At 43.6% G+C, this 27,460-nt stretch overlaps 1 protein-coding gene across 1 annotated transcript in view; it reads left to right on the top strand.

Annotated features, from left to right (window-relative positions):
• Positions 1 to 27,460, top strand: part of LOC144792911 (period circadian protein homolog 2-like) — a 385,755-nt gene that overhangs the window by 83,701 nt on the left and 274,594 nt on the right. Inside the window, exon 6 of the mRNA XM_078668113.1 lies at positions 24,436 to 24,637. Coding sequence (XP_078524239.1) covers positions 24,436 to 24,637 — 202 coding nt within the window. The remainder of the gene's footprint in view (positions 1 to 24,435; positions 24,638 to 27,460) is intronic.

Here is a 27,460-nt window from a genome sequence, read left to right as displayed (position 1 = left end):
ATCAGAGTTGAGGAAGAAGCATGTGAAGAAGAGACAGAATGTCATCCTACAGGTAAGTCTCCAAGATGATCCCCAACACCAGAGGATTGTCTTCAAATCCAGAATTGGTTGAAGATTCATTCCTTGAATGAGCAGCACCTGTGGCTCCTGTATATAGGTCTTTACATCGCATGCATTTACAGCGCATGCGATTACCACGAGGTTGTTACAACGACTGCGTTGTTACATCGCAGTACCATTACAACGCAAGTCGTTCCATCGACTTGCTGTAGGAGGTGCGCTGGACTTAGGAATAGTATCATTTACTATTCCAACTCCAGTGTGTGCATCAGTAGGGAAGGTGTTGGAATAGTAAATTATACTATTCCTTAGGCTAGCGCGCCCCCTAAAGCAAGTCGATGTAACAACTTGCGTTGTAATGCTACAGCGATGTAACAAAGCGGTCGGTGTAACAACTGCATTGTATTCGCATGCGTTACAATGCATTCGATGTGATGGCTGTTTCCCGTGGCTCCCAGTGACCCAAATCCGACAACGATGCCATTAACACCAAGTGATCTGGAGCCATCTTCTCAGGCCTTTCCTGAGCTCCCTTCTCTGGGATCAGACTCTGCTTTCTTTGTGTCAGTGGTCTATCTGATCTGTTTAGGCTAGCCATAGGCCCCCCTGGAGCACCCTTGGGCTCTATGGGACCTTTAGGGGTGCTGGGTCTCTCTACATTGGTGGACTTGCCCTCTGCACCCTTCTTACCTTTGCCATCAACACCTCTGCCTCCAACAACACTTATATCTGTTCCATCTAAGCCACCTGCTTTGGCTCCTCCCTTGGCACTGGAATCATTATTCCTGACACCGACTAAATGCTGAGCTTGGCGCCACATCCTTTCTCTCAGACTCCAGGTTTTTCTGTGATAAGATTCCAAAGGGACACCCAAAGGTTGTTAGAGGAATAACAATGTAGGAGTCAAGCATCATACAAAGACACAATCTATACCCTTTTTAGAACTAATTCCGCCCCTTTGGAAGATAATCCTGAGGATGTTCTATTTTTATTAACCACTGACCCTTATTATCAAGCCCTTGCAGAGGCTGGTGGTATTGGTACCACGCTGAAACTGGCCTTGGACAGCAACAACTATGGGCCCCCACCACTGTAGGTCATCTCGTATTACATTGTATTAGAAAAACAGCAGAGGTTTTGAACTTCCTCTATCATCAATTGAAGCTCAGTACTATATCCATTCCTGGGTCCGGCAGCCTTCTGTCCAGGCATCAGAGCCCTTACTTCATTCAAAAATGCTCTCTTGGACCATATTTTAGTGGTGTGGGGAAAACCCACCAATTCTATAGCAGTCAACATGGTTGTAGCCAGATGTATTGGCCTGCACCCACAATCAACATTTCCTCACCTCCTATCTTTCACTGGAGAGTCTAGTAATTCAAGCCTCATGTTCATCCATACAGACTCCTGGAGCTTTACCCACAGCTCTTGCCGAAAGGAATCTAAGAAATGGGAGGCTTTTGGCTGCAAACAGGTTTTACAGATTTGCCGAGTGGTAAAGTAGCTCAATGTGACCTGCACTCTTGGTCCTTATAATTATGCCCTACAGAATCTGTCCAGCATTGTGGTACCAAACCTGCCGGAGCATTCTTCACTTCATGGAGACGGTCAAGCTGCAGCATGTTAAGTCATTCAGCCTGGGCTAGTGCAGACTCTGCTGTACGATCCATGGGTACCGATATTGCAATCCATCGCTATGTGTAGCTCTGCACTTCTGGTTTCTCAACAGATGTACAATCCTTCTTAATGGACTTATCCTTTAATGGATCCAAGTCTCTAGAATTAAAGTGGACTCCATGCTTGAAAGAGTCAAAGAAAGTAGGGCAACTGTGAGATCCCTTCGTTTACAGCCTCCTCAACAAGACTATTAAGAGTTTTGCAAGTTTAAGTGATTTGCAAGAGGCTTCAGTTTTCATAAGTGACAGGCCTTTCAACAATAGCAGTGAGCACAGCCTCGAAGTCTGCTCTTCAGGTAGTAAAAAGGCCACAGTAAAGTGAGAGCAACCTCACTCCCACCTTTATTTATTCTTCCTATTTCACCCTGCCCCTCCCAGGAAGCAGCTCTAATTCCAGCTTGTTGAGCCACAGGCTCCTATGGGTGGCCACCTCTTCTGAGGACTGGAAGGCCATTACTATGGACCAATGGGTCATTCAGATAGCGGAAAGGGATTACACCCTACTCATAAACCTCATATCCCAATCCCTCTTCCAGTTGAATTGACAAGCACCTGGGAATCTTGAAGCAGAGTGTGGCAAATCACCTACAGAAAAGAGCAGTGGTACTGATACTAGAGCTGGAAATGGGGCAGGGGTGCTACTTTTATTTTGTTGCTTCCCAAGAAGGACAGTGGTTGTCATAGACTTTAAGGTATTGAATCTCTTCCTTCGCAAGAATAAATTCTGAATGCTGTCCCTAACTCTTATGCTATTGGTGCTTGAGGCAGGAGACTGGATATTGTCTATGAACTTACAAGATGTATACTTCCACGTACCAATCCTGCAGTCATACATGAGATATCTGCAATTTGTGGTGGGGTCCACTCACTGTCAGTTTGCAGTCCTCCAATTTCATTTGACATCGGCACCTTTAGCCTTCACAAAGTTGTTGACTAGTATCCCTGTTTTTTCTTACCTGGACGACTGGCTACTGAAAGATGAGTCACTGGAGTAGGTATCCCACCACCTGCAGTGGACAGCGGGTCGGATGTTCAAAGTGAACTATTGCATCAATGTGCACATATATTACCTGAAACCTTTTCTGTGCGTCCTGTTCATAGGGGCAGTACGGATTACCATATCTCTACGAGTCTTTCCCTTACCGGTAGGATCCAGGACCTTTCGGATGTGATTCAGACATTTCATTAAGGTGCTCAAATTCCAGTTCTGATGGTTTTAAGCATGTGAAGTATGGAGGCTTCTTGGTCACAAATGCACAATGGGATATGAAAGGCCTCCAGGGATGCCTAGACAGCCAGTAGTTCCAGATTGGGGAAGATCTATCAAACACCATTGGGATCTCCGAGGATGCAGCTATGGATTAAACCTAGTGTGGTGTAGAGGAGAACCTTGTGACAGGGATATCCTTTCAATGTTATCTAGCTGCGGCCACGTTTGTAATGGGGGTAATGGAAGACTCCACTCTGGAGGAGAGAGATGCAGATCTGGAAAAACTGAAGATCCGAGGACCCATGTCTCCGGAGGAGCAATGTCTACACATCAACCTACTCAAAGTGAGGGTAGTTCTGTTGGCACTCAAGGCATTCTTTGCTTTCTTTCACAGCTAATCTGTCTAGTTCTTGGCAGACAACACAACCTTGATGTGGTGTGTCAACAAACAGGGAGAGGTAGGATCTCACCTCTCTGTCGGGAAGCACTGAGTCTCTGGACTTGGGCTCCTCAGTATGGACTTTGACTGGTTTTGAACCATCTGGCTGGCTTTCTAATCACCAGGGCTGACAGCTGTAGGTGGTCATCTGGCTGATCCACCAGGAAGGGGCCAACTTCTTTTTGTCCAGTGGGGTACCCATCCGGTGGACCTGTTTGCCTCGTGCAACTAGACACATGGTCCATAGTTCTGTGCCCTCCAGTATCTGTAGCTGGGACCCTTAACAGGATGCTTTTCAGTTGAAGTAGAATTTTTCTCTTCACTATGCTTTATCCACATACCCATGATTCTTTGGGTTCTAAGAAAGCTGCACCAATACCAGGCCCAATTCATCCTCATGACTTCAGGTTGACAGAAAAAGGAGTGGTACACAGACCATACGCACCTCTTCCTAGGTCCCCTTCTCTGCATTGCACTCAGGGCAGACTTTGTCTCCCAAATGGAGAGGAAAGACCTGTGCCTCAAATTCAATAGCCTCCACCTTCAAGCCTGAAGAGGGCACATCTGGCATCCTTCCACCTACCTGCTGAGGTGATAGACGTTATTTTGTCAGCTCCCCGTCATTCCACCAAGTCGGTGTAATCCGGATAGTAAAATATGTTAATCATTTGGGGCTCTCAGAACAATGCAGATACCTTGAAAGCCCAATTGTTTGACATTGTCAGGTTTTCCTTATTGTTAACCCAACAAGGCTGTGTGATGACTACGATCAAGGAATACTTGGCTACCGTATTGGCTTTTCTCTACCTCCTGGACCAACTATCTCTATTTAAGTCACATATTCCGTAAGATCCGAAAAATATGCTTCTCTCAGCCCCATTTGTCATTCTTACAAATGTCCTCAATATCCTGTTAAACCTTTTTGGAAAGGACTCCATTTGAATCTCTTCACAATTGCCAGATGAGGCTTTACACTATTAAAACTGTGTGTCTCGTTGACATAACTTCAGCGAGGCAGATTAGCAAATTGAAAGCGGTAATGTCCCATCCCCTCTTCATTTCCATTTTCCCATGAGAAGTTGGTGCTTTGAACCACAGCTGGATTTCTACCGAAGATAGTGACCCCTTTCGAACTAGGTCAGGCCCTTAGCCTTTCTTTTTTTTTTTACCCCCCTCTACACCTCACCATGGAGAAGGAGAGGTTGCACAAGCTGAAACCCTGCTTTTCATTTTTTACAGCCAATAAAAAGGAACCATTTTACAGAAGAGAACCATATCTAGGTGGACCATTTTGAGCATCAACATTTGCTGTGTTTTGACCAATAAAGATTCACTGGAGGTTATCTCTGCCCATTCCACCGGGGGCAAGTTCTCCACCTCCCATTGGTCAGATGAGTTCCCATGACTGATAGCTCCAGAGCAGCATCATGGAGGTCCCTTCATACTTTGGTGAAGCACTACTCTTGGACTCCAAAGTAGAAAGGGATGTCTATTTTGCTTGTACTGTTCTCCAGGATTTCCTGGAACAGCCATTACTTCTGATGGATTCTTCTTACGGTAGATTCCTCAGCTTCTGAAAATTCCACCAGGCGCCAGATTGCTTCTATACACTTTAAAGCAGTACTCCTTGGCACCAACAGGTGGTATTGTGCAGCTCCAACCATTCACACTGAAGTCAGTTCCTTTATTACTGTGCCTTCAGACTCAGATCCAGAGCTACTTCTTGGTCTTGAAAACCAAAATTCCTTCAAGATTTACCAGGCAGTGGAATTTCTAAATGCCAGGGTGTATGCTCTCGGCCGCCGATGCTTAGCGGATAACTAATGGTCTTTGCACCTGGAGGTGACATGGGGTGTCTTCCAACATTGTGGAGAACAATGTGTAATTGCTCTTTTATCCACGCCCCTGATGGCAGACTACATAAGCACTGCTGCTGTGCATCCATGCTGCGAGCACACCAGGGGCGCTTCCAAGGCAAGCCCATCTACGCCAATCCACTCATGGACTGTGCTGAGCTCCAGCACCAGTATATGTTTCGCCTGAAGTAAGTACCGAAGGCTTGGAAATTCCTTAAAGTTTCTCCGCAGCCTTAACATTAATAAGACATTGCAGCCCTATCCTGCAAGGCATCCCCTGCTGTCTGCCATTGCCTTTTTGTATGTTGCAGCTGTAGGTTCACCTACTCTCTATCCTCTGCAAATGTCATGATCAGCCCAATGCTCCGATGCTCATCTACCCTTTCTTACGAGAAACTGCTGACTAACAGTATACATTGCTGTTTGCTAAATACCTGCTCACTACACAAACACCACTTCACGTCTGCGACTACCTGAATACCCTTAGTCCTGAACCTCTCTTTCTGACTGAAATTTGGCTTAGCTCACTCTCCAACGCCAACATCTTTTTAGCCATCTTTAAAGGCTACTCAATCCTCAGACAGGATAGACTTCTCAGAGCTAGCAGCAGATAAGCCATCATGGTGGGCTCAAACCTGTACTGCACCATCTCTGTTGCTGACTCCCTTTGAAAGTATTTTATTTTTAAGACTGACCGCCCAAAAACATGTTTATGGAGTGTGCTTGTATATAGGCCTCCTGCTCCACGCACAGGCTTTAGTACTAATCTTGCCAAGCTGACAGCTCCTTATATTATGAAATAATTCACTGTCTCCATCCTGGGCGATCTGAACTTCCTATGAGAAGAACTGGGAGTCAAGGGCACGCACACTCTCATTTATGGTTTGAAAATGCTAGGATTTACTTAGTTAAAATCAGGCCCCACTCATATCATCGGACAAACTGTTGATTAACTTTTCGCCAATGGCGAGCACACTACCACCTTTGCACCTTACCTTGCCATTATGTTCAGACCATTGTCTGATTGATTTTACTTGGCCACTCCCCTGTCAGCTAACAGCAGTGTGTTTTAACTGGCCCAAATACATCTCAAGCTTGAACCAGAGTCTCTCAAGACAGCTTTAGCTACATCTGCTCATTAAACCCTGCTAAGCCTTACACTTATATCTCAGGTACCGCGAACAATTTTAAGTTAGGGATTACCTCTGCACTAAACCCTATTGCGCCTTGCAGAACCTGGCTACCTACTGAGAGTGCACCATCTACCGCTTGGAACTCAGAGGAGATACAGGGCCTTTAATAACACTGCATGAGCTTCACACGTGTCTGGAAATGATACTACTCTCAAATGAACCTATAAAATATCAAAATGTAGTAGAGACTCATTAGAGCCAAGTAACTTACGTAGGTCTCTGACTGTTTTGCTAATAGTTCCAGTCCCTCTCAGGACATCTTCACATCATTAAGAATTTCCTCAAATCAAAATCTTCTAGTACCGTGATACAGCCTTCTCAGGAACTGTGGTACACCTTCACCGCTCACTTTTTAGAAGAAGATCCAAGATAATTTCAAAGCACAACCTGCTCTATGTCAGAGACTGCCTTTGGTGCATCTTTCTTTGATTTTAGCGAGCTTGATGTAGAAATGTTATAAGACACTGCTATGAATGTTAAATTGGGCTCACATCTGGATCTTTGTCTTCATGTTATGTTAAATTAGTTGTGTACGGTGCACAGCTACCCAACAAGGGTTTCCCAGCGCCAAGCCTGAATGAGGAGAAAAAGAGTAAATGAGAAAACAAGAAAAAATCCAGAAGAATAATGAATTATTGGTTAAATAATCAAGTTTTGAAACGTTTACGGCAATTCATATATGAAGTTTCATTGCGAAGTGCAATAGGAAGAGAATTTCACATGGATGGACCAAGGCAAGCAAACGATCAACCTCCCATTCTTGTAAGTTTAATCCTGGGCACCAAGAATTTTCCCTAAGTGGTCGATCGTAGTAGACGAGAAGGTGGGTAAGGGTGGACTAGGTTTTGCAGATATTTAGGGGCAGAGCCAACCTTGATTTTATACATATAACTCAGGGCTTTAAACTTAACACGGTTTTCGACCTTAAGCCAATGTATATTTCGCAAAACACTGGACATGGGAGATTTTTTTAGAGATCTGGCAGAGCAGCCTGGCAGTGTTGTACCACGTGTAGCCTCCGCGTAACATCCTTTTTTGCCCCCAAATAAAGGATGTTTCTGTAATCCATTATACATGTCACAAGCGCCTGGACTACGGTCATCACACCTTTAAACTTGCCCTTACTATCCTGGGATCTACTATTAGACCCCTCTTAACAGAACCTGTAGTCCCTGAGAACTGGAAATGCTCTTTACTACTTCCATTACTCAAAACACAATCAGCAGACCTTCAAATCATTGCCAGTTATAGACTAAACTCTTTGCTTTCATTTCCTTCCAAGGTCCTTGAGAAATTAGTGAATGCACAACTCTATTAATGCCTGGAAGCAAATGGTCAGGTTTACTCCTCACAACCTGGCCTCCATACATCCCACAGCACAGAAACAGCCATTCTGACTGCTACTGACAGACTACGCCTCATTCTTCATCAAGGTAGCCCTTATCCTTCTGGATCTGTCCATGGTGTTCAACACAGTCTCCCACACGACTCTCCTTGAATACCTACATCAACTTGGATTCTGTCAAAGGATCCTTAAATGGCTCTGCTCATTTCTTTCAGGCAGAATCCAAAGTGTCTACCTTGCCCCTTTAAGTTTACAATCACCCAATATAGACTGTGATGTGCCTCAGGGCTCCTTGTTAAGCCCAGCACTTTATATCCTCCTCTTGGCTGCTCTTCCCTAATCTTTTGGATTCAACATCATCTCCTGTACAGATCAAATGTAGATCATTGTATCCATTCCTAGCAATTTTGTCGAAATACAGACCATTCCGCACTTGTGTGACCAGCATCTCAAAACCACTTGTAAACAAATTGGTTAAAGCTGAATTGCCATATTATTGAGGTAGTCCTAGTTGACAAGTCTTACACTATCTGGTCCTCCTCTTGGAGGCCAACCAATCTTGGCAATACTCCTACCTTAACCAAAACAAGGATTATTTTAAGATCAAGGCCTGAATATGTCGGCTCAAATTAATCATATTGTCGTAAGTAGATCGACGCAAAGCTGGAATTTGTTTGTAGTTTATTGAGATAACACAGGTGCTGTGCAGCAGCCGGCTCAAACGAGGGATCAGGAGCCAACAGACATTCGTTTCAAACCAACACTCTAAATATAATGCTTGTGGCCAGAACATCATGGCACAAGCATTCTAAGCCCTGGATGGAGAACACTACACATATGTATGCCATTTGCTTTGCCACTATGATGATGCTGAGAAAGGCCTTTGTGTGGCTGCCATAGTTAAAGCCCTCATCATATCCTGGCTCAACTACGTGAATACGCTATACTTAGGCATTTCTGCTAGTTTATGACAAATACTTCAAGTGATCCACAACTCTGTTATCCAATTGATGCTCAGTTTCCCAGCCAGCACTTGCATCACTCCTCACCTTTAGAATTTGCACTGGCTTACGATACATAAGCACCAGGGCCAAGGCATCTGCAACAGCCAAGGGTTCTAGCTCGGCATATCTACCAGACTGTGACTTGGGTATCAGTACACGTGTTCACAAAACACTGTTCAAAAAACACTACTGTCTTGACATCCTGGTCATTTCCCCCTTCTCTCCTGTAGGACTTGTTGATCTGAGTATAGTCCCCATAGACTTCACCTTTGAAAGGTACTGCTGTGTTATCAATTTTTAAGGTGAGGAATCTGTGATTAGAATATATCCATAAGAAGAACAAGTTACTCACCTCCATTAATGCTGCTTCTTGTGGCTACTCTATCTCATTGCAGATTCCCCACTACCTTCCCACTCTCTTTCTGTGGAATGGCCTCCTGAACATCATAATATGGCATACTGTCACCTGCTTCTTCTTCAGAGTGCTCAGCATCTGAGGGCACGGAAGGAGAAGATTATGAAACTTACTTCAGCATGCAGGGGTTGCTCTTATATGGAGCTCTGCTCCATCACTTCTGGGTCTGAACGGAGTCACTGTTGGAGCAACATAGCACCACCTACTGAAACTGGAATATTTCAGAAACAATTCTCCTTATACAGTGTGGCGCCTTGCCATATTATTTAGTATCTTCTTCAGTGTCTTTGGTATCAATGAGAGAGAGGTTTGCCAAAGGTACGTAACTTGTTCCTATGGTAGAGTGGCCCGCTACACTGCTAATGGCACCTGCCTCCTGGGATGTTATGTTCATATTTTGAAGGATTAGTGAAACTTACAGTGAGTCACTTACCACACTACATAAAAAAGCTGTTAGCACACAATACCAATAACAGATTAGAGTAATCTGAACAGCTCTTGAAGTGCTGTCTGGGTTTAGCAGACACCATTGCTCAGTCCCTGGGCACGGCTATCATGATAACTTGGCACACTTGAGTATGCTCTATAGACTTCTCCAGAGACGTACAAGCCAAACTCATGGATGTGCCCTTTATGGTGATCTACTCTTCGGGGTTAAAGCCAAGTACTCCCTGGAGTACTTCAAAGATGGTAGATATATGGCTTTGCGTCTAGGCTTTGGATCCCCAGCGTGGCAGTACCATCAACAATAGAAGATGTTTTGTGGCTATTGCAAGGCATTACATTCCTGGCAGAGGAAGCCTTCCCAGATAACCAGCAGCTGTACCACTACTCTTGGAGCAGTCTTGGATTCAGGGGGCATTGTTAATAGCAACAGAGACAGTCTTTACCATCCTGTTTCAGCTCAGCTGCCTCAAAACCTCTCTGACCCCACATTAGAACATTAACTTTTAGTGGGGTGGTGCTTATCCCATTTCTTTACCAATTGGGAGATGATCACAGTGGGTTCTGTGCTATCCTTGTAATCTGCAAGTGTTATGCCCTACACTTCCTGCCCCTACCTCCAGACTACCAACCATCCACCATGACGTTCTATCTGTCACATGCCAAGATATTTTAGGCAGATGTTCTTACTATGCTGAAATAAATGTTCCAAAGAGGTGGTACCTCTGTGAGAAAGATGCACCGGATTGTACTCACTGAACTCATCCTGCATCTCTGCCTTCAGAACTTAGTTATTCAGTAGTACAAGTTCCAGATGCTGTCCATGAAGCATGTCTTACTGGGACCTGATGCTGTAGATTGGTTTGAATCCCTGGATTTGCATGATGCCTATATCCCTCTTCCAATTGTTCCCTCCCACATATGTTACCTTAGGTTCACAGTCAAATCTGAGCACTATTTGTTCATGGAGAGTATGACGTGGGCACTTCTTGAGTGCCAACAGTTTGGCAAACCGGAACCTTTGTGTTCTGTCGGCGGCAATCAGTATCAGCTCTGCTTGATCCGCTGCACCTTCCTCAGGACATGCATGCTGTGAGGGCAGATGAACTTGAAGTCATCAGTAATAAACAGAATGGATGACACTTCAGTTACTAAGCAGTGACAAAGCTATCCAAAATGAAAAGCTCAATCTGGAGACAATTATCTCCGAAACTTTGGGGTGCATCTCCCAGCCGTGATCCTCCAGTGAGAGGTGATTGAGAGCATCAATCAATCAATCAGCAGATCAGTAGACTGTAGAGCGTTACTTGTCACCCGTGAGGGTATCCAGTCGCACTGTTGATGCTGATTGCCCCAGATTGAACACAAATGATCTGGTATGCCAAACTGTTGACACTCAACATTCAGCCACATCATTCTCTCCCGCAGTGGATGAATCTACTCTTGCAGCAGGATGACTAGGTTATCCACCCCATTTCTCAAATGCTTCCGCAGCATGTGTGGAAATTGACCTGTGCCAGTAAGAGTCAGTTTGCCTTCCTGATGAAGTTGCAGACATCCTCTTCACATCCAGGAAGCCCACCACAGAATCCATCTATGTGGGTAGCTGGTACATATTTGTATACTGGTGTGAGTCGCTAGGCCTCAACCCCTTTATATCTCACCTTTCTTACATCTTGTGTCTTGTATTTTCCCTTGCACAGCAGATTTTGACTTCCTTGTCTGCATTCACGTGTCTTGCTGATCCACCTTCCCTGTTTAAATTAACACTAGTGGTGTGTTTTCTAAAAGGTTTGCTTGACTTGTTTTCTTCTGCTCCTTTTATTATTCCTCAGTAGGATTTGAATCTTAGGTTGACTTTCTTGATGGCATCCCCATACGAGCTGATGCACAGTTTCACTGTTTAGCTTTTTACTCTGAAAGTAGTATTATTGGTGGCAAATGTACTATTTCATGTTGAGTCATCATCTGTATCAAATTGGCTGTGCAGATCCAGAGGACATCCCTTCCAACTCCACAAGGGCTATGGCTGCCTCGGCACTCTCTCCTGAAGTTTCCTTGTTGTAGACATCTGCTTGGTGGCTGCCTGGTTATCTTTGCAAATTTTTGCCAAGCACTACTGCCTCATGACTCTGGCTAACAATGAAAGGTACTTGTCCCAGCTGTGTTGCATTCCTACCTTGGTTATCTAGCACTGCTGCATCTCACCTTCCAGGGATGTATTGCTTTAGGACTCATTCATAAGGTGAGGAATCTGTGGGAACATGTATCCATCAGAAGAAAAAGTTTACTTCCTTTTATAAAAATATTTCTGGTGGATACATAGCCTTCCTTCAGATTCTCCTTGCCCTCCACCCACCCATGAAGAGTTAGTGCTGCTGATAATAAGATCCCAAGTCATGTAACATGTTCTAAGCTTTATTTATTGCTGTATTGCTTCAGGTTCCTACCCGAGGTGCAAAAAAAGCTTAGAAACTGGCATAGAATGCTGGTTGGCGCCTAATGTAATTCACTGTCATCAATTCTGAAGCAACATAAAGCCCCCTGAAAACGCTGGAGTAATATTGCTTTTCCAGACCAATTTGACACCTGTACGGATTATTCATAAAGCGAGGTATGTAACTTTTTCTTCAGGACCAACCCTATACCTTTTCAACGGTTTGAATGATATGCATCAAATGTAGCACATTTTAAGACATCTCCTAAACTATTTCTCCTAAAATTTGGTGCAGCTAATTAAAAGGGGAGTAAAGCAGTCAAAGTCCACTAATAAGGATTTCCTATAGAGAAATGTGTCACCCTTAAATACAGAGGTATGATTATGCATGCATGCTCTGTAAACACACACACACACCCTAGTCCCCCACTTCTCAGTGTGCTGGTTACACCATTGCATATTATAGTGCATACAAAGGATCACATGGAGAAGCCCCCAAGAGAGAACGTATTACTCTGTATCTGAATTAGAACTCACAAAAAGTGTGTTCTCAAAACTTTATGACATGGTTTATGTCATATAAAAAAAATTATAAGGGGAAAACTAATGAGAATACCAAAAACAATCAGACAAATCAGAAGATCAGAAAGTTGTATGTCTTGTTATGAATGAGGAGAGACCTTTTTAAGGACGATAACCCTCTCTCATCCGAAGGTGACATGCTTCATCATGGGGCTCCCTTCTCACACCAGGGCCACAAGATCCCAGGTGTGGGCTACAACTCTTCAGGGAGACGAACGGAGGTGTTTTGTATAGAGCGGAATAAAGGACTCGATGAGTGAGGGGCTGAGTGCAGACAAAAATTAAGTGAAGATATAAAACTGTCTCCATGGGACCTAATAACTTTATTGCGCGGTGTCCTAGGACAGGGTTAAAAATGAAGAGGACAAGGGGTTATCAACAAATATACCCCTACTATAGGTCAACATGTTTCTGCCCTTTATGGGCAGTACAATGAAGGAGTGTTTTATGCAGTAGAGTGTGGTAGAATGAAGTAATGTATAGTGGAATTGAGAGCAGGGTAGTCAAATGTAATGAGGTAAATTGGGAAACAGTGTAGTAGAGTGTTGTAGATTGGAGTTGTATAGTGTACAGTTACGTGTTGTACAGTGGAGCTGTGTAGAATGGATGATTGGACAGTGTCATAGAGCAAGGTAAAGTCTTGTTTAGTGGAGTAGAGTTCAGTTGAGTTGCTCAACATAGTGTGGAATAAAGTATAATACTGTGTATGAGCATGTCATAGAGTAGAGTGGCATGAAGTGGATTATAGTGTAGTTGTGTAGCATATAGTCGAGTAAAGAGTTAATAATTGGAGTGGCGTCTTGTACTGTAGAGTGGAGGGCCGTATCGTAGAGCATTGAATAGTGTTGTTTAGTGAAATAAAGTGTTGTACAATATACTGTACGGGCATGGATTAGAGATGAGACTGTAGACAGTGGAGTGTACGTGGAAAGAGTGAAGTAGAGTCTCATAGAGTGCCGTAAAGTACAGTACAGTTTTATAGAGTACAGTTGTAGAGAGTGGAGCAGAGTGTCTAACACTGTAGTGGCGTGAAGTGGTGCACCGTACAATGGAGTAGCATATAGTGGAATACTTTACAGTAGAATACTGTACAGTCTAATAGGGTACAGTGGAGTCTAGAAGAGCTGATTGCCTTTAAGTGAAATAGCCTACACTGGAGTGTCGTAGAGTTCCATACACTGGAATAGCATACAGTGTAGTGGAGTACAGTGGAGTGGCGTATATTGCTTTAGCGCACAGTGGAGTAGTGTACAGTGGAGCGGGGTAGGCTGGAGTGACGTACAGTGTAGTGTGATACACTGGAATACCATATAATCATGTACAAAGGAGTGGCATCCAATAGAATAGCGTAGAATTGAGTGTCGTTGAGTGGTTTGGCATACATTTGAGTGGCATACTGTGGAGTTCAATACAGCGCCATAGCATAGACTGCTTTGGCGTACAGTTAAGTGGCATACAGTGGAATAGCATATAGTAAAGTAGCGTTCAGTGCAGTGGTGGAGACAGGATTGGTATAAAGTGTGGTGTGTGCAGTGGAGTGGTGAATACTGCAGTGGCATACAGTGGATTAGCATATACTGGATTGTCCCAGAGTTGAGTGTCGTCCAAGGAAATAGCATAGAATGGAATGGTGCACATTGGAGTGGTGTAAAGTTGAGTGCCATACAGTGGAGTAGCTTGCATTGAAGTGCCATACTGTGAAATAGCTAAGTTGAGTGGCATATATTGGAATAGCATGGAGTGAAATAGCGTATAATGGAGTCACGTACAGTGGAGTTGTGTACAATGAAGTGGTGTAAAGTGCAGTGGCATATAGTGGAATAGCATAGAGTGAAGCAGTGTTTACTGTAATGCCATACAGTGTAATGGGGTATGGATGTAGTTGAAGTTTTGGAGGACTGTAGATTATGATCGTCCCATTCTTCCAAACTGGTGTCCTCGAACTTGAATACAGCTAATTTGGTGCCAAGTTCCATTCCTCTATCCAGGGTAGTAGTAGAATCACGGCCTCCCAGTAGTGCCCAACATTGTAGTGCAAAAGTGGTTGCCAGTGATATAGGCGGGCGGGTTGGCAGTACAATTGTAAGATCAGCATCTAATGGGGACCCACCCACAATTCCACAGGGGCAGGTTCCACAGGGATCAGGAAGAACTTTGGTTGATCTTCAGGGTCCCCCCATCCTTGACCCCCAGAATCTACCAGTTATTGACCTCCCACCCCAATCCACGCCCCTGGTAGTAATCTTGGCAAATGTTCCGCCACTTCCCCAAGGGTCTCAGGAGAATCTCTCTCAACTTAAAAATAAGCAACTCATTGGTTATCAAGTAATACCTCTGTGGGCCCAATGGTGGAACGTAATATCATCATGGTGCGCCATGTGGGGTGGATAGGGAGCTAAAAGAAACCTGAGGGGGGTGGCTGCATCAGTGTGAATGTTAATAGTAGTTTTGTTGTGGTTAGAATCTTTTGGGATATTTATCTTAATTCTACTCACAGCGATTATGGTATAAAGGCTCTCCCCCTGGTTTTTTTCCATAAGGCCGACCCCAGAAGTCTATTGATCCCAAATTTGTTGTATAATTGGCGGATTCGAAGATCCTCCGAGGTGCTGGGGGTGGGTCACTCTCAATATCTCGGGGGGGGGGGGGGGTGTTGCGAACGGTTGGGCATCAGCTGGCTCTCCTGCTAGAGCTTTCGAATAGATGTCCTTAAGGCCTTCGATGGTATTATCTACAAGGTAGGGACACAAGGTTGTAGGTGGGGTAATTCTGAAAAGATTAGCTTCCTGGGCGGAAGAGAATGCGATAATTGATAATTAGCCCAATGCCTTAATTTATACTTGATCCTGGGGAAGTACACAATTGCCTCCAAGGTACGATCTACAAGGGCTTCATGGATCTTTCCTCCGCTTTTGACTGTGTCAATCAGGGCAAACTGTGGCAATCCATGTGGGCCATGATGGTAGAGTACAATTTGGTTGTCTTCCTCGCGGACCTGCATAGCGACACCAAGGCTAACATCAGATACGCCGAGGATCTCCGTGCTTCAAGGATTTTAATATTGAGAGGGGTGTACGGCAAGGATGCATCCTGGCCCCATTTTTATTCAACTTATATATTAACGACCTACACAAGACCCTGGTAAAAACAGGGGCCGATTTTCCTTATGTGGGTCGTCGAGGTTTGCCTGTCCTGCTATATGCGGACGACGCGGTCCTCATTGCCCAGACAGCAAGGGGCCTGCAGATCCTGCTTGACACCTTTCGGAGCATCATGGAGGACCGTGACCTAGCAATTAATAATTCTAAATCTTACAGTATGCCAGTCGGGATTCGACCAAAGAAGCAGTATCTCTTTGAAGTGGGCAATGAGAATGTGCCCCTGACTGCGACATTCTCCTATCTAGGTGTTTTATTGGACGATAACCTGAGTTAGGGGCCCCTTATTAAGAGGAGTAAGGGGGAGGATATAAGGGCAAATACAGCAATCTTAACTTTGCAACTAAAATGGGTAAACGCCCTATTGCAGCAATGTTGAAGATATACCAGTCAAAAAGTGTCGCCATCTCAAGCTATGGGAGTGAAATATGGGGTTATGCAGCAGTTGATGCCTTACAGGTGGCAGAGAACACTTTTTTAAACGTTTCCTTGAAGTGCCAAGGGGTACTTCTAATCTGGTGGTTGACGAAGAAGTGGGGTTGCCTTTCATTTCCGATATCTTGGCTATGCACCCCTTGTTGTTTTGGCTCAGTTGGTAGCTGAACAAAGATTTAGTTCTCAACCACCAGATCTTAAGAGAAATTTTAAGGCTCGATTTCATTCCACGCATTCCATGGATAAAATATATCAAGGGTTGTTTTGAAGAGCTGGGGCGGCCGCACCTTTTTTTTAAAACCGGACCTTATTACTGTTGATGATGTGGGTTTTGTTAACAAGACCTTTATGACAATAAAAAAGCTCGATAGAGATCATGTTGAAATGGGAAAACATAGCTTCTGTAAATTTGTGATGCTCAAAACCACTCCCTCTACGGAACCGTATCTGCTGTGGCCTTTGTCGTCCCATGAGCGTTTTTTACTGGTTAGGTTTCGTTTGGATTATTTTCACTTGCTTTTAGCCGTACCAAAGGGGAGTTATAGAGGGCAGGTGTTAGCATCCTGTGGCTGCGACGGAGTGTCTCCTCAGGATCTGCTGCACTTTATATTTTTTTTGTAACTTTTACAAAGTTCCTCGTAGATATTTTTTAATACCACTTTTAAAGAAGCTGAATTATACTCAGGTCTGCCCTCCTCTATTCTACCTACAACTATTGAAACCAGAATGCATATCATTTGTACCTTCCTTGTCAATGTATCCTTGAATAATCCTTGCCTTTTCCCCCTTTCTCCTTACCAGCTTGTTTTAAATGTATATATACATATCTGATTGTATTTTATTGGATTAACTATTACTTTTTATGGACATGAACTGTATTTTTGTTAAAATGCTTTATGGTGCTTTGTAACTTTTATGGTTTTACCTGTAAAGCCGAATAAAGTATTTTGAATTGAATTGACTTGATTATGATGTACAAACTAACACAAGGCACGACATGTGGTGCATTGCATTTCTGTACAAGTACCAAGCAAAGCAGGGTGACGCAAGGTGGCATTGCTTAGTTTTATAAATGTTATGTAAGTATTGCGTTGCCCTTCCAACACTATGCGTAACGCAAGGGTAATGCAATAGAATTGCAAATGTGTTCCATAGTGATATATTGTGCCATGGTATACCATGGTATGTTAGAGGTATACCATGGTACATACCGATAACAAACCAGTGTATAATTGGCTAATGTCTGCATTTACAAATGTAAAAGTCAGTCATAATCGTTTTAGTAGACTTGAATTGTTGCAGCTTAGTGTCTTAAACAAAAGGTAATTACTATATTTTATTGTTGTTTCGAACCTATTACCATTTTCTTAAACTAGAAATAAGTGTGGAATTCTTTTTGATAATTTTCTATATATTAAATGTTTTTTTCGATTTTTTAAGGTACCACAGTATTACTTAGGTAGCACCTCAGTATGCTGTATTTTTTTTTAATATATAGAAACGTATAATTATATTTCCCAACCTATTACCACTTAAGCTAAGTGGTAATAGGTAGGGAAAACATATTAAGCTAACCTAAGCTAGAACTCCAGTAAAGTGGCCTTAAAACAACATGGCTGTCTGGCGCTTTTGAAAGACAGGCATTACCCAATCAGATAATGATTTGTCATCCCTGTGTACCTCTTTACTACCTTCAAACTACAGCACCAACAGATATCACTAAGTTTAATATGCTAATAACTCTAAAAATATATACCCTTTTTAGCCGCAATCACAAAAGAGATCATCTGCACACCATAAGCTTAAATCCTGCCAAATTTAATCTAAATCCAACTGACCGTTTTTGTGCTGCATCCACTACAATACAATAAGTCAGATGCATTGAGGTCAAAATCTGTTTTGGGACACCCCTTGACCAAACAGCGCAAAACTTTCCATACTCTGCCAGTTCTCATGCTGCTGGACCTTTCTGCCACGTTCGACACGGTATCCCACCGGATCTTGCTCAGGAGATTAGAGGAGAGTGGACTTAGAGGTCCTGCTCTTCAGTGGATGACAAGTTTTTTTCTGTCCTCCCGCTCCCAGACTGTCAACCTTGGCCCTTTTCAGTCGAAGCCACTGGATCTGACAAGGGGAGTTCCCCAGGGCTCATGTCTTTGTTTAATATCTATGTTGCTCCCTTGGCCAATCTTCTTAGATCCTGTGGCATCATGCCTATTGCGTATGCTGACGACACTGAGCTCCTTTTCTCGTTTAACAAATCCACCTCGATGGCCCATACTTCTTTCTCTGCAGGAATGACAGCTACCCCAAACTGGATGAAAAGTAATTTTCATCAAACTAATGCAGAGAAGAAGGAGATTATACTCTTTGGAGATAATCCTTTGTTGTGATCAACTGATTGGAGGCCGGCAGCCCTTGGCTCGCCCCCTGCCCCGAAGGTTCTTGATAAAAACCTGGGCATTCGCCTTGATCGTGCCTTGTCATTGAAGGAACACGCTGGCCATACTACCGGCACCTGTTTTTATGTGCTGGGATTGCTACGCCGAGTTTTCCTGCTTCTCCTGGACTTTACTTGTAAAACCCTATTTCAGACTATGGTAATGAGTCGGATGTACTACTGCAACACTCTCCTGGTCTCAGCTAATGAGTCCTCGTTAAGCAGATTGCAGGTAGTCCAGAATACGGCCACGCGCCTTGTTATGAATGCCCCACCAAGAACTCCCTCCCTTTTGTTGCTTCAACAACTCCACTGGCTTCCAATTCGCAATCGTGTTAAATTTGCTGCATCGTCCACAAGGCCTTGCATAACAAAGGTCCTCCTTACATCTCCATGAAACTCGATTCGATTCTTTAAGCTTTATTCGATTTAGGTTTCAAATCATAAAAGCATAACAGTCATAAAAATCATACATTACAATAACACAGAATATCTACAAGTTAAAATATGAACCCAACCTTTGGGTGCAATTTCCTTTATGATTACGTTCATTTTACAGGGTCAGCTTTAGAAACAATACCTTTACAACTAATTGTCCCATAATTAAGGCATTTAATAACAGACAGAATGAATCTATTGAAGAACTTTCCATGTGTAAGTCAAAGATAACTGTTATACAGTGTTTCAGATCGATTAAAAGTGGAGATATTACGTCCGCTTAAAGCGCAGACACTTCTGCCCATCGGATGGTTACACTTTGCATTTGATCTTAATGGGCGGAGGTATAACATGCTGGGGTAAAGGTCATGTAGATCCCAGGTGGATATAGGGCCATCTCCTTTTTGGGGCTGCCAAGTTTGGAGATATGGGACAACATGTTTATTCCTGAATTTTACTAGCACCAGGTCGCCGCCAATGTCTTTTGGGAGGGATCCTAGCCAGCTCACCCTTCTAACACTCATTATTCTTCCGTCCAAGTTAGGGGACAGGGGTCTATTTTTTGTTAACCAGTATGTAACCTTGTTTTTTAGGTCCCGAAGTCGTTCGACTTTTCCGCTTGTGAGTGCTGGCACTCCCGAGAGAACGCACACAAACCGAGCAGCCTCCGGTGGTAGGTTTATGTGATTGAATATTCTTGGCATGTTGCCATGGTTAGCAGCTGTCCCTTTATGGAATATAGGTTCTTTGCTCAACCGTACCCTGGCAGCAGTGCGCTGTACTAATGTGGAGTTAGTGGTTACTCTAGGAATGTTTGGAGCTGACGTGGGTGAGGCTACTGGTTGAATTTGGACATTATAGCTTTGTATAGTTGATTTAGGCACTTCTATGGCAGCGAGAGACTGGGGTTGGTTAGATCTTGGAATGTTTTTTGAGAGTGTCAAGTTGGCCTTGATCATTTCCTCTATTCCCGTAAGCCTATCCCCTAGACTGTTCATTTTTTCTATCACCGGGGATAATATAGATTTGACCAGATGGTCAATCTGGGCCAATAAGGTTGCCTGGGTAGAAGGTGCAGAAGAGTTTGATTTCCCAGCAACCTCTGGGGCTGGGGAGGTGGTGGTGACGGCCAATGTGGGGCTTAAGCACAATTTTAGTTGTTTTGGTTGACTTCCCTGGTATTTAACCCCATTTTTCTTTCTTTTAACAGAGGGGACCTGAGGGAGCACTATGTTTTGGGTGATAGCTTTTGTAGATAGTAAGTGGGGGGTACCTAACAGACTATCATTTAGGTGGAATGATGTGCTAATCTGGGGACTTGTGCTTGCTATAGGACAGATCAGGGCGCTAGTTTGCTTAATTCTCGGTTCCAGTGGAGCATACTTGGTTTTACATAGACTATTATTCCTCCAGTAGTGATAGATTTTGTACTATGTCGGCTGCCTGTGAGGGAGATTGCTTGTTAGATGGACTATCTATGGACGGGTATCGTTCAGGTCTCTCAGTTTCACGAGGAATGGGCGGTGTTGTCCTATCTAAGTAGTGGTCGAGTGTCCCGTTAAACAAACCCCTCTGGGGGAGGGCATTATTGGTAACCCCCTTACGAATCATAGTGAGACTGGGTTCAAAGTAGTGGACGCCGGAACAGCAGCAAGATCTAGTAATGTCAAGGTTCACAAGATAATATCCAATAGGGAGGACCGTGAGTGGGCATGAATATAGTAACCAGGGTTCTTTACCTCCTCTTGTTATGAAGCCAAGGGGGCTGGCCCGTCCCGTCCACCTCGGTCCTCTAGCCCGGTGTCTCCCGCGACGCGGAAGGGACTCTGACCTTTTCAGCGCCTTCCGGGCACGTCAGTGGGCGGGAAGGGGCAGAACAAACAGGCAAAGGATTGTGGGGGCTGTAGTCCCCCCGCTCGGCGGCCGCGTGGTGTTCCGGTTGCGGCGGCGGGGGGGACCAATAGCCGGTGGAGAAGCAAGCGCCGACTGCGCTATGACCAGCGAAATCCCAGAGTCCCCGGTGAGTTCTGTATCAGGATGGTCACCCGCTCCCCAGATGGGTCTCTGACCTTTTCAGCACCTTCCGGGCGCGTCAGTGGGCGGGAAGGGGCGGAGCAAACAGGCAAAGGATTGTGGGGGCTGTAGTCCCCCCGCTCGGCGGCCGCGTGGTGTTCCGGTCGCGGCGGCGGAGGGGACCAACAGCCGGTGGAGAAGCAAGTGCCGACTGCGCTACTACCAGCGAAATCCCAGAGTCCCCGGTGAGTTCTGTATCAGGATGGTCGCCCGGTAAATATATCAAAGGATAAAGTAAACTGTGCAGAAATGTATCTGTCCAGGGGTTTTTTAAAGGCTCAAAAAAGAGTTTACTGCAGTTTAGAGTCCCCAACCAGCTTCAAACCGACGATTAAATCAGCAGCTGCACCCTCTTCGCTCCCTTGTCTCCCTCCACTCTCACCTGCTCAACTCTTCCAGCTACCAGGAGAACCAGGCATGCAGGGGAAAAACTCGAGGTCGAGCACGGGTGTGTAGAACTGCCGCCTCAGAAAATCGAGACTCCACCAGGAAACTGCCTCCCTGCTGCGGCTGCCATCGCTGTAATCACGCTCCATATCGCGGCTAAAACGCGGCTAAAACGCGGCCCGAAAACGGCCGAAAATGACCCCTCCAAAAGCCACCAAAGTGCCTCAAATCGGCACTCGAACGCCAGCCAGCCTGCACGCCGTCCAGATCGCCGGTAGCAGCATCACCAGCAGCCGGCCATCCATGAAACTCAAGCCGTATGCCCCTACCAGGACCCTCAGGTCTGGTGACAAAGCGCTTCTCTTGGTCTAACGGGTGAGGAAAACTAGACTGGGTGGAAAATACTTTTCCCATCTCGCTCCCTTCTACTTGAACCAGCTCCCCACCCACTTGAGACAATGCCCAGACTATTTGCAATCTAGAAAACTTCTTAAAACTGATCTATTGCCATAGGTCAGTCTGCCTGTCTAATGTGCAATCCATAGCGCAGAGATACCCCTGCAGGGGTGATGCAGGTGCTATATAAAACCTATAACTAATAATAAAAAATAATGTAACAAGGGCAATAGGCCTGCAAAGTTTTGTGGAGAATAGTCAAATAGGTGCAAAGTTATTAGGGGACATAAATCCAAGGAATACCTATCTCTGGAAACCCTAACTATAACTACAGTGTGGCTACCGCCACTCTGTACTATATATCTACATATATGTATGTCTAACCCTCTACCTATACTATGATGCTCTCTCTCCCCCTTTATAAACACTTGTATTTGATCTGTGAGGGGCTCTTTGTAGAAGCTCTTTGCAGCAGTCCCAGTTCCACTTCAGTACTGGCGCTGTGAATGTTGATCTGAGCTTCCTCCTGAGGCTTGGATTCGCTGCTTCCCAGGTTGCTCAGGCTATTCTTAAATTCCTCATATGATTTCCCTCCGTGAGCTTTAAGTACTCCATTCAAAAATGAAAACACATGATGTGGTTAGGTGAAGTCCTTTTAGTGCTTTTTCATGTGCTAGACAAGATAATCACATCTATGAAGCCCTCCCTCCCCAACCACTCTTTGCCACACAAACACAAAAACTAATGAAAAAGGATAAAGCAAATGACTTCACACCTCTCCGCACTCAACCATGAGTAGCAATTTTCACATATTTACTTAGCAGTGCTAGAGTTCAGAGTATCATAAAGAACCCAGCTCTTCTAGTACTGGGTTCTTTAGTAGTCATTGTTTTTCACCAGCGTTGCTTAATTAATTCAGGATTTCTAGGATTTTTAAGTTATTTATTATTGATTTTGCTTTACTTATTGTGCTTTACCCCTGATTAACACCCTAAAAAATATGTAGTTATATAAGATACTTAAGGGGTTCAGTGTTCCAAGTATTACTATAATTTTAATGCTTGCATTGCCATCTTGACGAGCCAGTTTCACTGTAGGCTTCCCATACCGCTATCTATTTACCTTTTCTATTTCCTCATATTCCCTCCACTCCCTCTACTGCACAGCGTTCTTTTCAACTCTTTATTCTCCCATCTCATCTTTATTATTTTGTTTTTCCCTCTCTGACTTCCTTTCCCATCCCAGAAAGACCAGAGCATATGGCTAACAGTACAGAGACAGCTGCCCTCAGTCACCCATTACCCATAGGAAGGAGGCACTGACCGTTTCCCATAGGTTGATCCTCCTCACTCTGTACTAGAGGGAAGGACTATACCTTCTGCTGTATTGTCACCTGCTAGCTCTGATCTTAGCTGGATAGAGGGTGGGAGAGAGGAAGGGACTAAAGAAGATGAGAAAAATAACAATTGCGGTTCAGAAAAGGATAGAGTACCGACATGGTGCACAGAGTTGTAGGCTCTTCCCTGTTACCACTACCCCTCATCCTTGCATCTCGTATGCTAAGTCTTGAGCTTGTTGTACATTATGCATGTCTACATAGGGCATGTTCATGTTACTCTACATATAAAATGTATTCATCCTCATAGTCATGCATTACATTGTATGCTTCTGTATAGCATAAAGATAGAATGGGGCCCACAAATAATGAACCCAGCCATACAGTCAGAATGAAGTGTACTTGTCTTTATGTGCCTCAGTGAACAATGGCGCGCACACAGCTGTAGTTACATACACAGATGTGTGGGCCAAAAGCACATTGGTACAAAAACCAGGAGTGATAGCATTTAGGACAATAAAGATATGTAGCATAGAAATATAGTTGAACATGGAATATGTTTGTGGCTAGTATGAACACTATACAAGCAATCCAGATGACTTTATATGAATTGAGTTGGTCACACAAAGGCCAAACAGTCTTGGGTATAAAATCAAATAAGTTGGATAGTCATTTAAAAAATAATTCTCAACTGCGACCAATATGTGTTTTTAAAACCACTGTGTATGTTACTATTTAACTACAGTGTTTGGTTTGGTCACTAGAGAACATTGAAGTGCATTTTTAGGAAAATGGAGGTTAGCCTTGCTGAGATTTCTGTTCCTGACTTTCCATTAAAGAGAGGATTTTATATCCTGTAACATCCGTGTTATCTACCTAGCCTACTTTCTTCTGATTAAGTATTTAAAGCCTAAATATTTAGCAATTGCCACATGAGGTGTAAATGCATTCTCACTGTGAATAACAGCCTACTATCCAGAAAACATGACGCCTTTCATGCCACTTTACCTATCCCTAGGTTGTATGACAAACTGATCAGCTGTTATAGAAGAGTTTTAAATCATTCTCAATCTGAATGATTTTATTCCATTTTATGTGTGCTAATTTGTAGGACACGCTTGCAATGGCCATATCTTTGACAACTGGGAACGTGGTGTACATCTCAGATCAAGCTGCCTCCGTTCTGCACTGTAAGCGAGCCATCTTTCAAAATGCCAAGTTTGTGGAATTCCTGGCTCCACAGGATATTGGTGTTTTCTACAGCTCCACTACACCTCATAAACTGCCTTCCTGGAATATGTGCAATGGTGTTGGTAAGCTTAACCCAAACAATATTTCCATGGTAAAAAATTATGATTTGTTTTTTACTGTTTATTCAGAATTTTTGATATACAACTAGAATTTTGTTACTGACACTAATCTATTTGTGTTTTATTATTTCTGTGAATTGCTCAAATTCTGGTTCAGCCAAATACCTTATAGATACAAGCTTGAGATGAGATCTTTATGGGCATTTCTCTCAGGCTAGAGCTAGATAATGTTGGGTGTAACTGTAGCTACTGGACTTCGATCCCATGTCAGCCCAAGCATATGCTGATAACTGAATGGAGCTAATACACCCTCACTGCAGGCCCTCCCATTCACCCTGAAAAGCACTGGGTGTCCTTAACAGTTTTGAGGTATAGTGCAAAATTATCACAAGTGTGGCACCTCACCAGAAATTGATGTGTTCAGAAAGAGAGTGTATCTCTCCTCCTTTAGGACCATGGAATTGTGCCACCTTATTGGGGTCACCTGCAAATCCAAATACATACAGTCATTGCATCATTCTTGTACAAGAGAAACATGGCTAATAGTTGCTGGTGCCTTGTGATATTCTCCTCCATAGATAATACTAGTACTTTTTGATCTTTGCTATTTCCCATTCTCAAATTGTGTGGATGCTTCAGTCTAGTGAAAGTGGCAGAAACTCTTCCAATATTGTTTTGTTCGGAGCTTGATGTACCAGTACAGTTCTCTAGTGTTCACTTCATGTGCAGCACAGAAACATGCATACACAGAATGTCCCTTTTGTTGCATCCTTGTCTGCTTCCTTCTTCAAAAAGTAGCATCTTGGTGAGAGTTTTTGGCTAATGGCAAAGAGATTGGTGGAAGGATGTTAGTAATGGGAAAGAACCTGGATGTCCTATTCTGAGCCAGTGTGTTTACTCCATAGCATCGGAAAACAAGTTGTGCAGAACGTTTTTACCAAAATAAGCATTTTATGAAAGAAACCATGAGTGCATACAAACAGCATTATTTTTAGGCCTAGCCCAAATAACCACTCAGAGGGTATGTCTGACTAGTAAATGCCTGGAAAATGCTACATTGAATGTTTCCTTATCAGTTGGGAAGCCTGGTCGGACACCAGATGGAAGTAGGACTCCTTGCAAAGGGTAATAATGGGAATTAGCAGTGGTCTTAGCAGTTGGTCCGTCTCTTTTATTGCAACCAAAAGTTATATATATTTGATCTGAAGAAGCCAGGTCCCTGGTTGTGGCTAGGTAAAGCATATGATGGGCTTAACTATTGGGATGTGTAATGTCTCCTCAGTCGGAGGGATGTGAGAAACAATTCTAGAAGAAAAATCTCCACATTCAAATGGAACCTTTACAGTAACTTTGAACATAGGTCTAATGAGTCTACGAGGCCATGTAGTCTCTGTATTATGTTTGTGCAGCTCACCTATACCATCTTCCAGTGTGATGGCCACCAAGAAAGAGACTTACACGTAAGACGCTGTAAGTCATGTGAGGTAAAATGTCAGAAGGTTTACGCATTAAACTGACTAGAGGCAGGTTCATTTCCAAATAGGCATATATGTGTATATAATTTACTTTCGAATGAACCCTTTGACGTGATGCAAGAATCTTCTTTGGAAAGTAAAGCAAGTGAAAATTTTCCTAAGGTCAAATTACTCTATTTTCTTTCTGTACCATCTTAATATGGGCAAAATATCTTCACACAAGAACAAAGCTCCAATCATTGTTGATGAAACCTAGGTGTAAGGATAGCCTGAGTCAATTATAATTTCACCTGGGTCACCTTTCTGCCTTTGATGAGTATAAATCTTCATAAAATGTAGAAACAAACCTGACAGATTGGAGCATTATGTTTGTTTCAGAGTAGACACCATTTTTAGTTCAGAAACATAATTTAGTCCATTTACTGTGCTTTTGAGGTAATCCACCAACTGCATTCACAAAGGCTTAACAGTTTATTCAAATTTCCTCCTCTGTAGTCAGGTAATGATGACATCTCTGATTTGTCCATATTAATCTGGAGACATGATAATCCCCTAAATCGGATTATATCTCTAATGATTTGGTTTGCGGTTTCATTCGGTTTCTGAAGAAATAAAATAATGTCATCTGCGTATTATGAAAAGAGCACAGGACCATCCTACCCGTATCTCCATATGGCTGTGAAACTCTTGAAGCTAGCATGCTAAAGGCTTGACAATAATGCAAATTTCAAGGGGGACAGGGAATAACCCTGCTGACTGCTCCTGGCAATTGTATACATATCTGTTAAGTTTTCATTTACGCGTACTCAGGTGTTATGTAAATCTACTAGTGTCAAGAAGTAAGCTCCAAGCCTCCTCAAGACCTCCCGCATATAGCTCCATTCTAAAGCATCAAATTCTTTCTCAGCATCTAACAGGATTACAGCAGCCAGCACATTGGTGGTCACTTCTATTTAGTAACCACTAATGACTACATGCAGACCGGTGGATCAATATCTTCGTGCCTTTCAGATTATACATGCAGGGTGGCCTTAAAGACATATTTCAAGCCCTTGGTGCTTCAATAAGAAGTGGAGACAGTTTTCCGCCTGACATCTCTGAGGGGTTTTCTTTTCATGCTATTTTGACTCTTACTGCGTGAGTTTTTTCATTGTTTAGGCACCCTTTTGTTTGGAGTGTACATTCCGTCAACCTAGCCTAAACTAGATCCAGGTTTGTAATGGTTCCAAATTGTTCCAATTGTTGTACCCCCTGGTTATCTTTTTGAAAAACGTTTCCCCCTCCCACCAAGGTGGTTCTATTTTCATCCTATCCTTCTCCCCACTGAAGAAGGTTGACCTCTGAGATAGGT

The sequence above is a fragment of the Lissotriton helveticus genome, chromosome 11, assembly GCF_964261635.1.
Source record: "Lissotriton helveticus chromosome 11, aLisHel1.1, whole genome shotgun sequence".
Classification (NCBI taxonomy): domain Eukaryota; kingdom Metazoa; phylum Chordata; class Amphibia; order Caudata; family Salamandridae; genus Lissotriton; species Lissotriton helveticus.
This window is presented reverse-complemented; position numbering and strand designations above follow the sequence as displayed.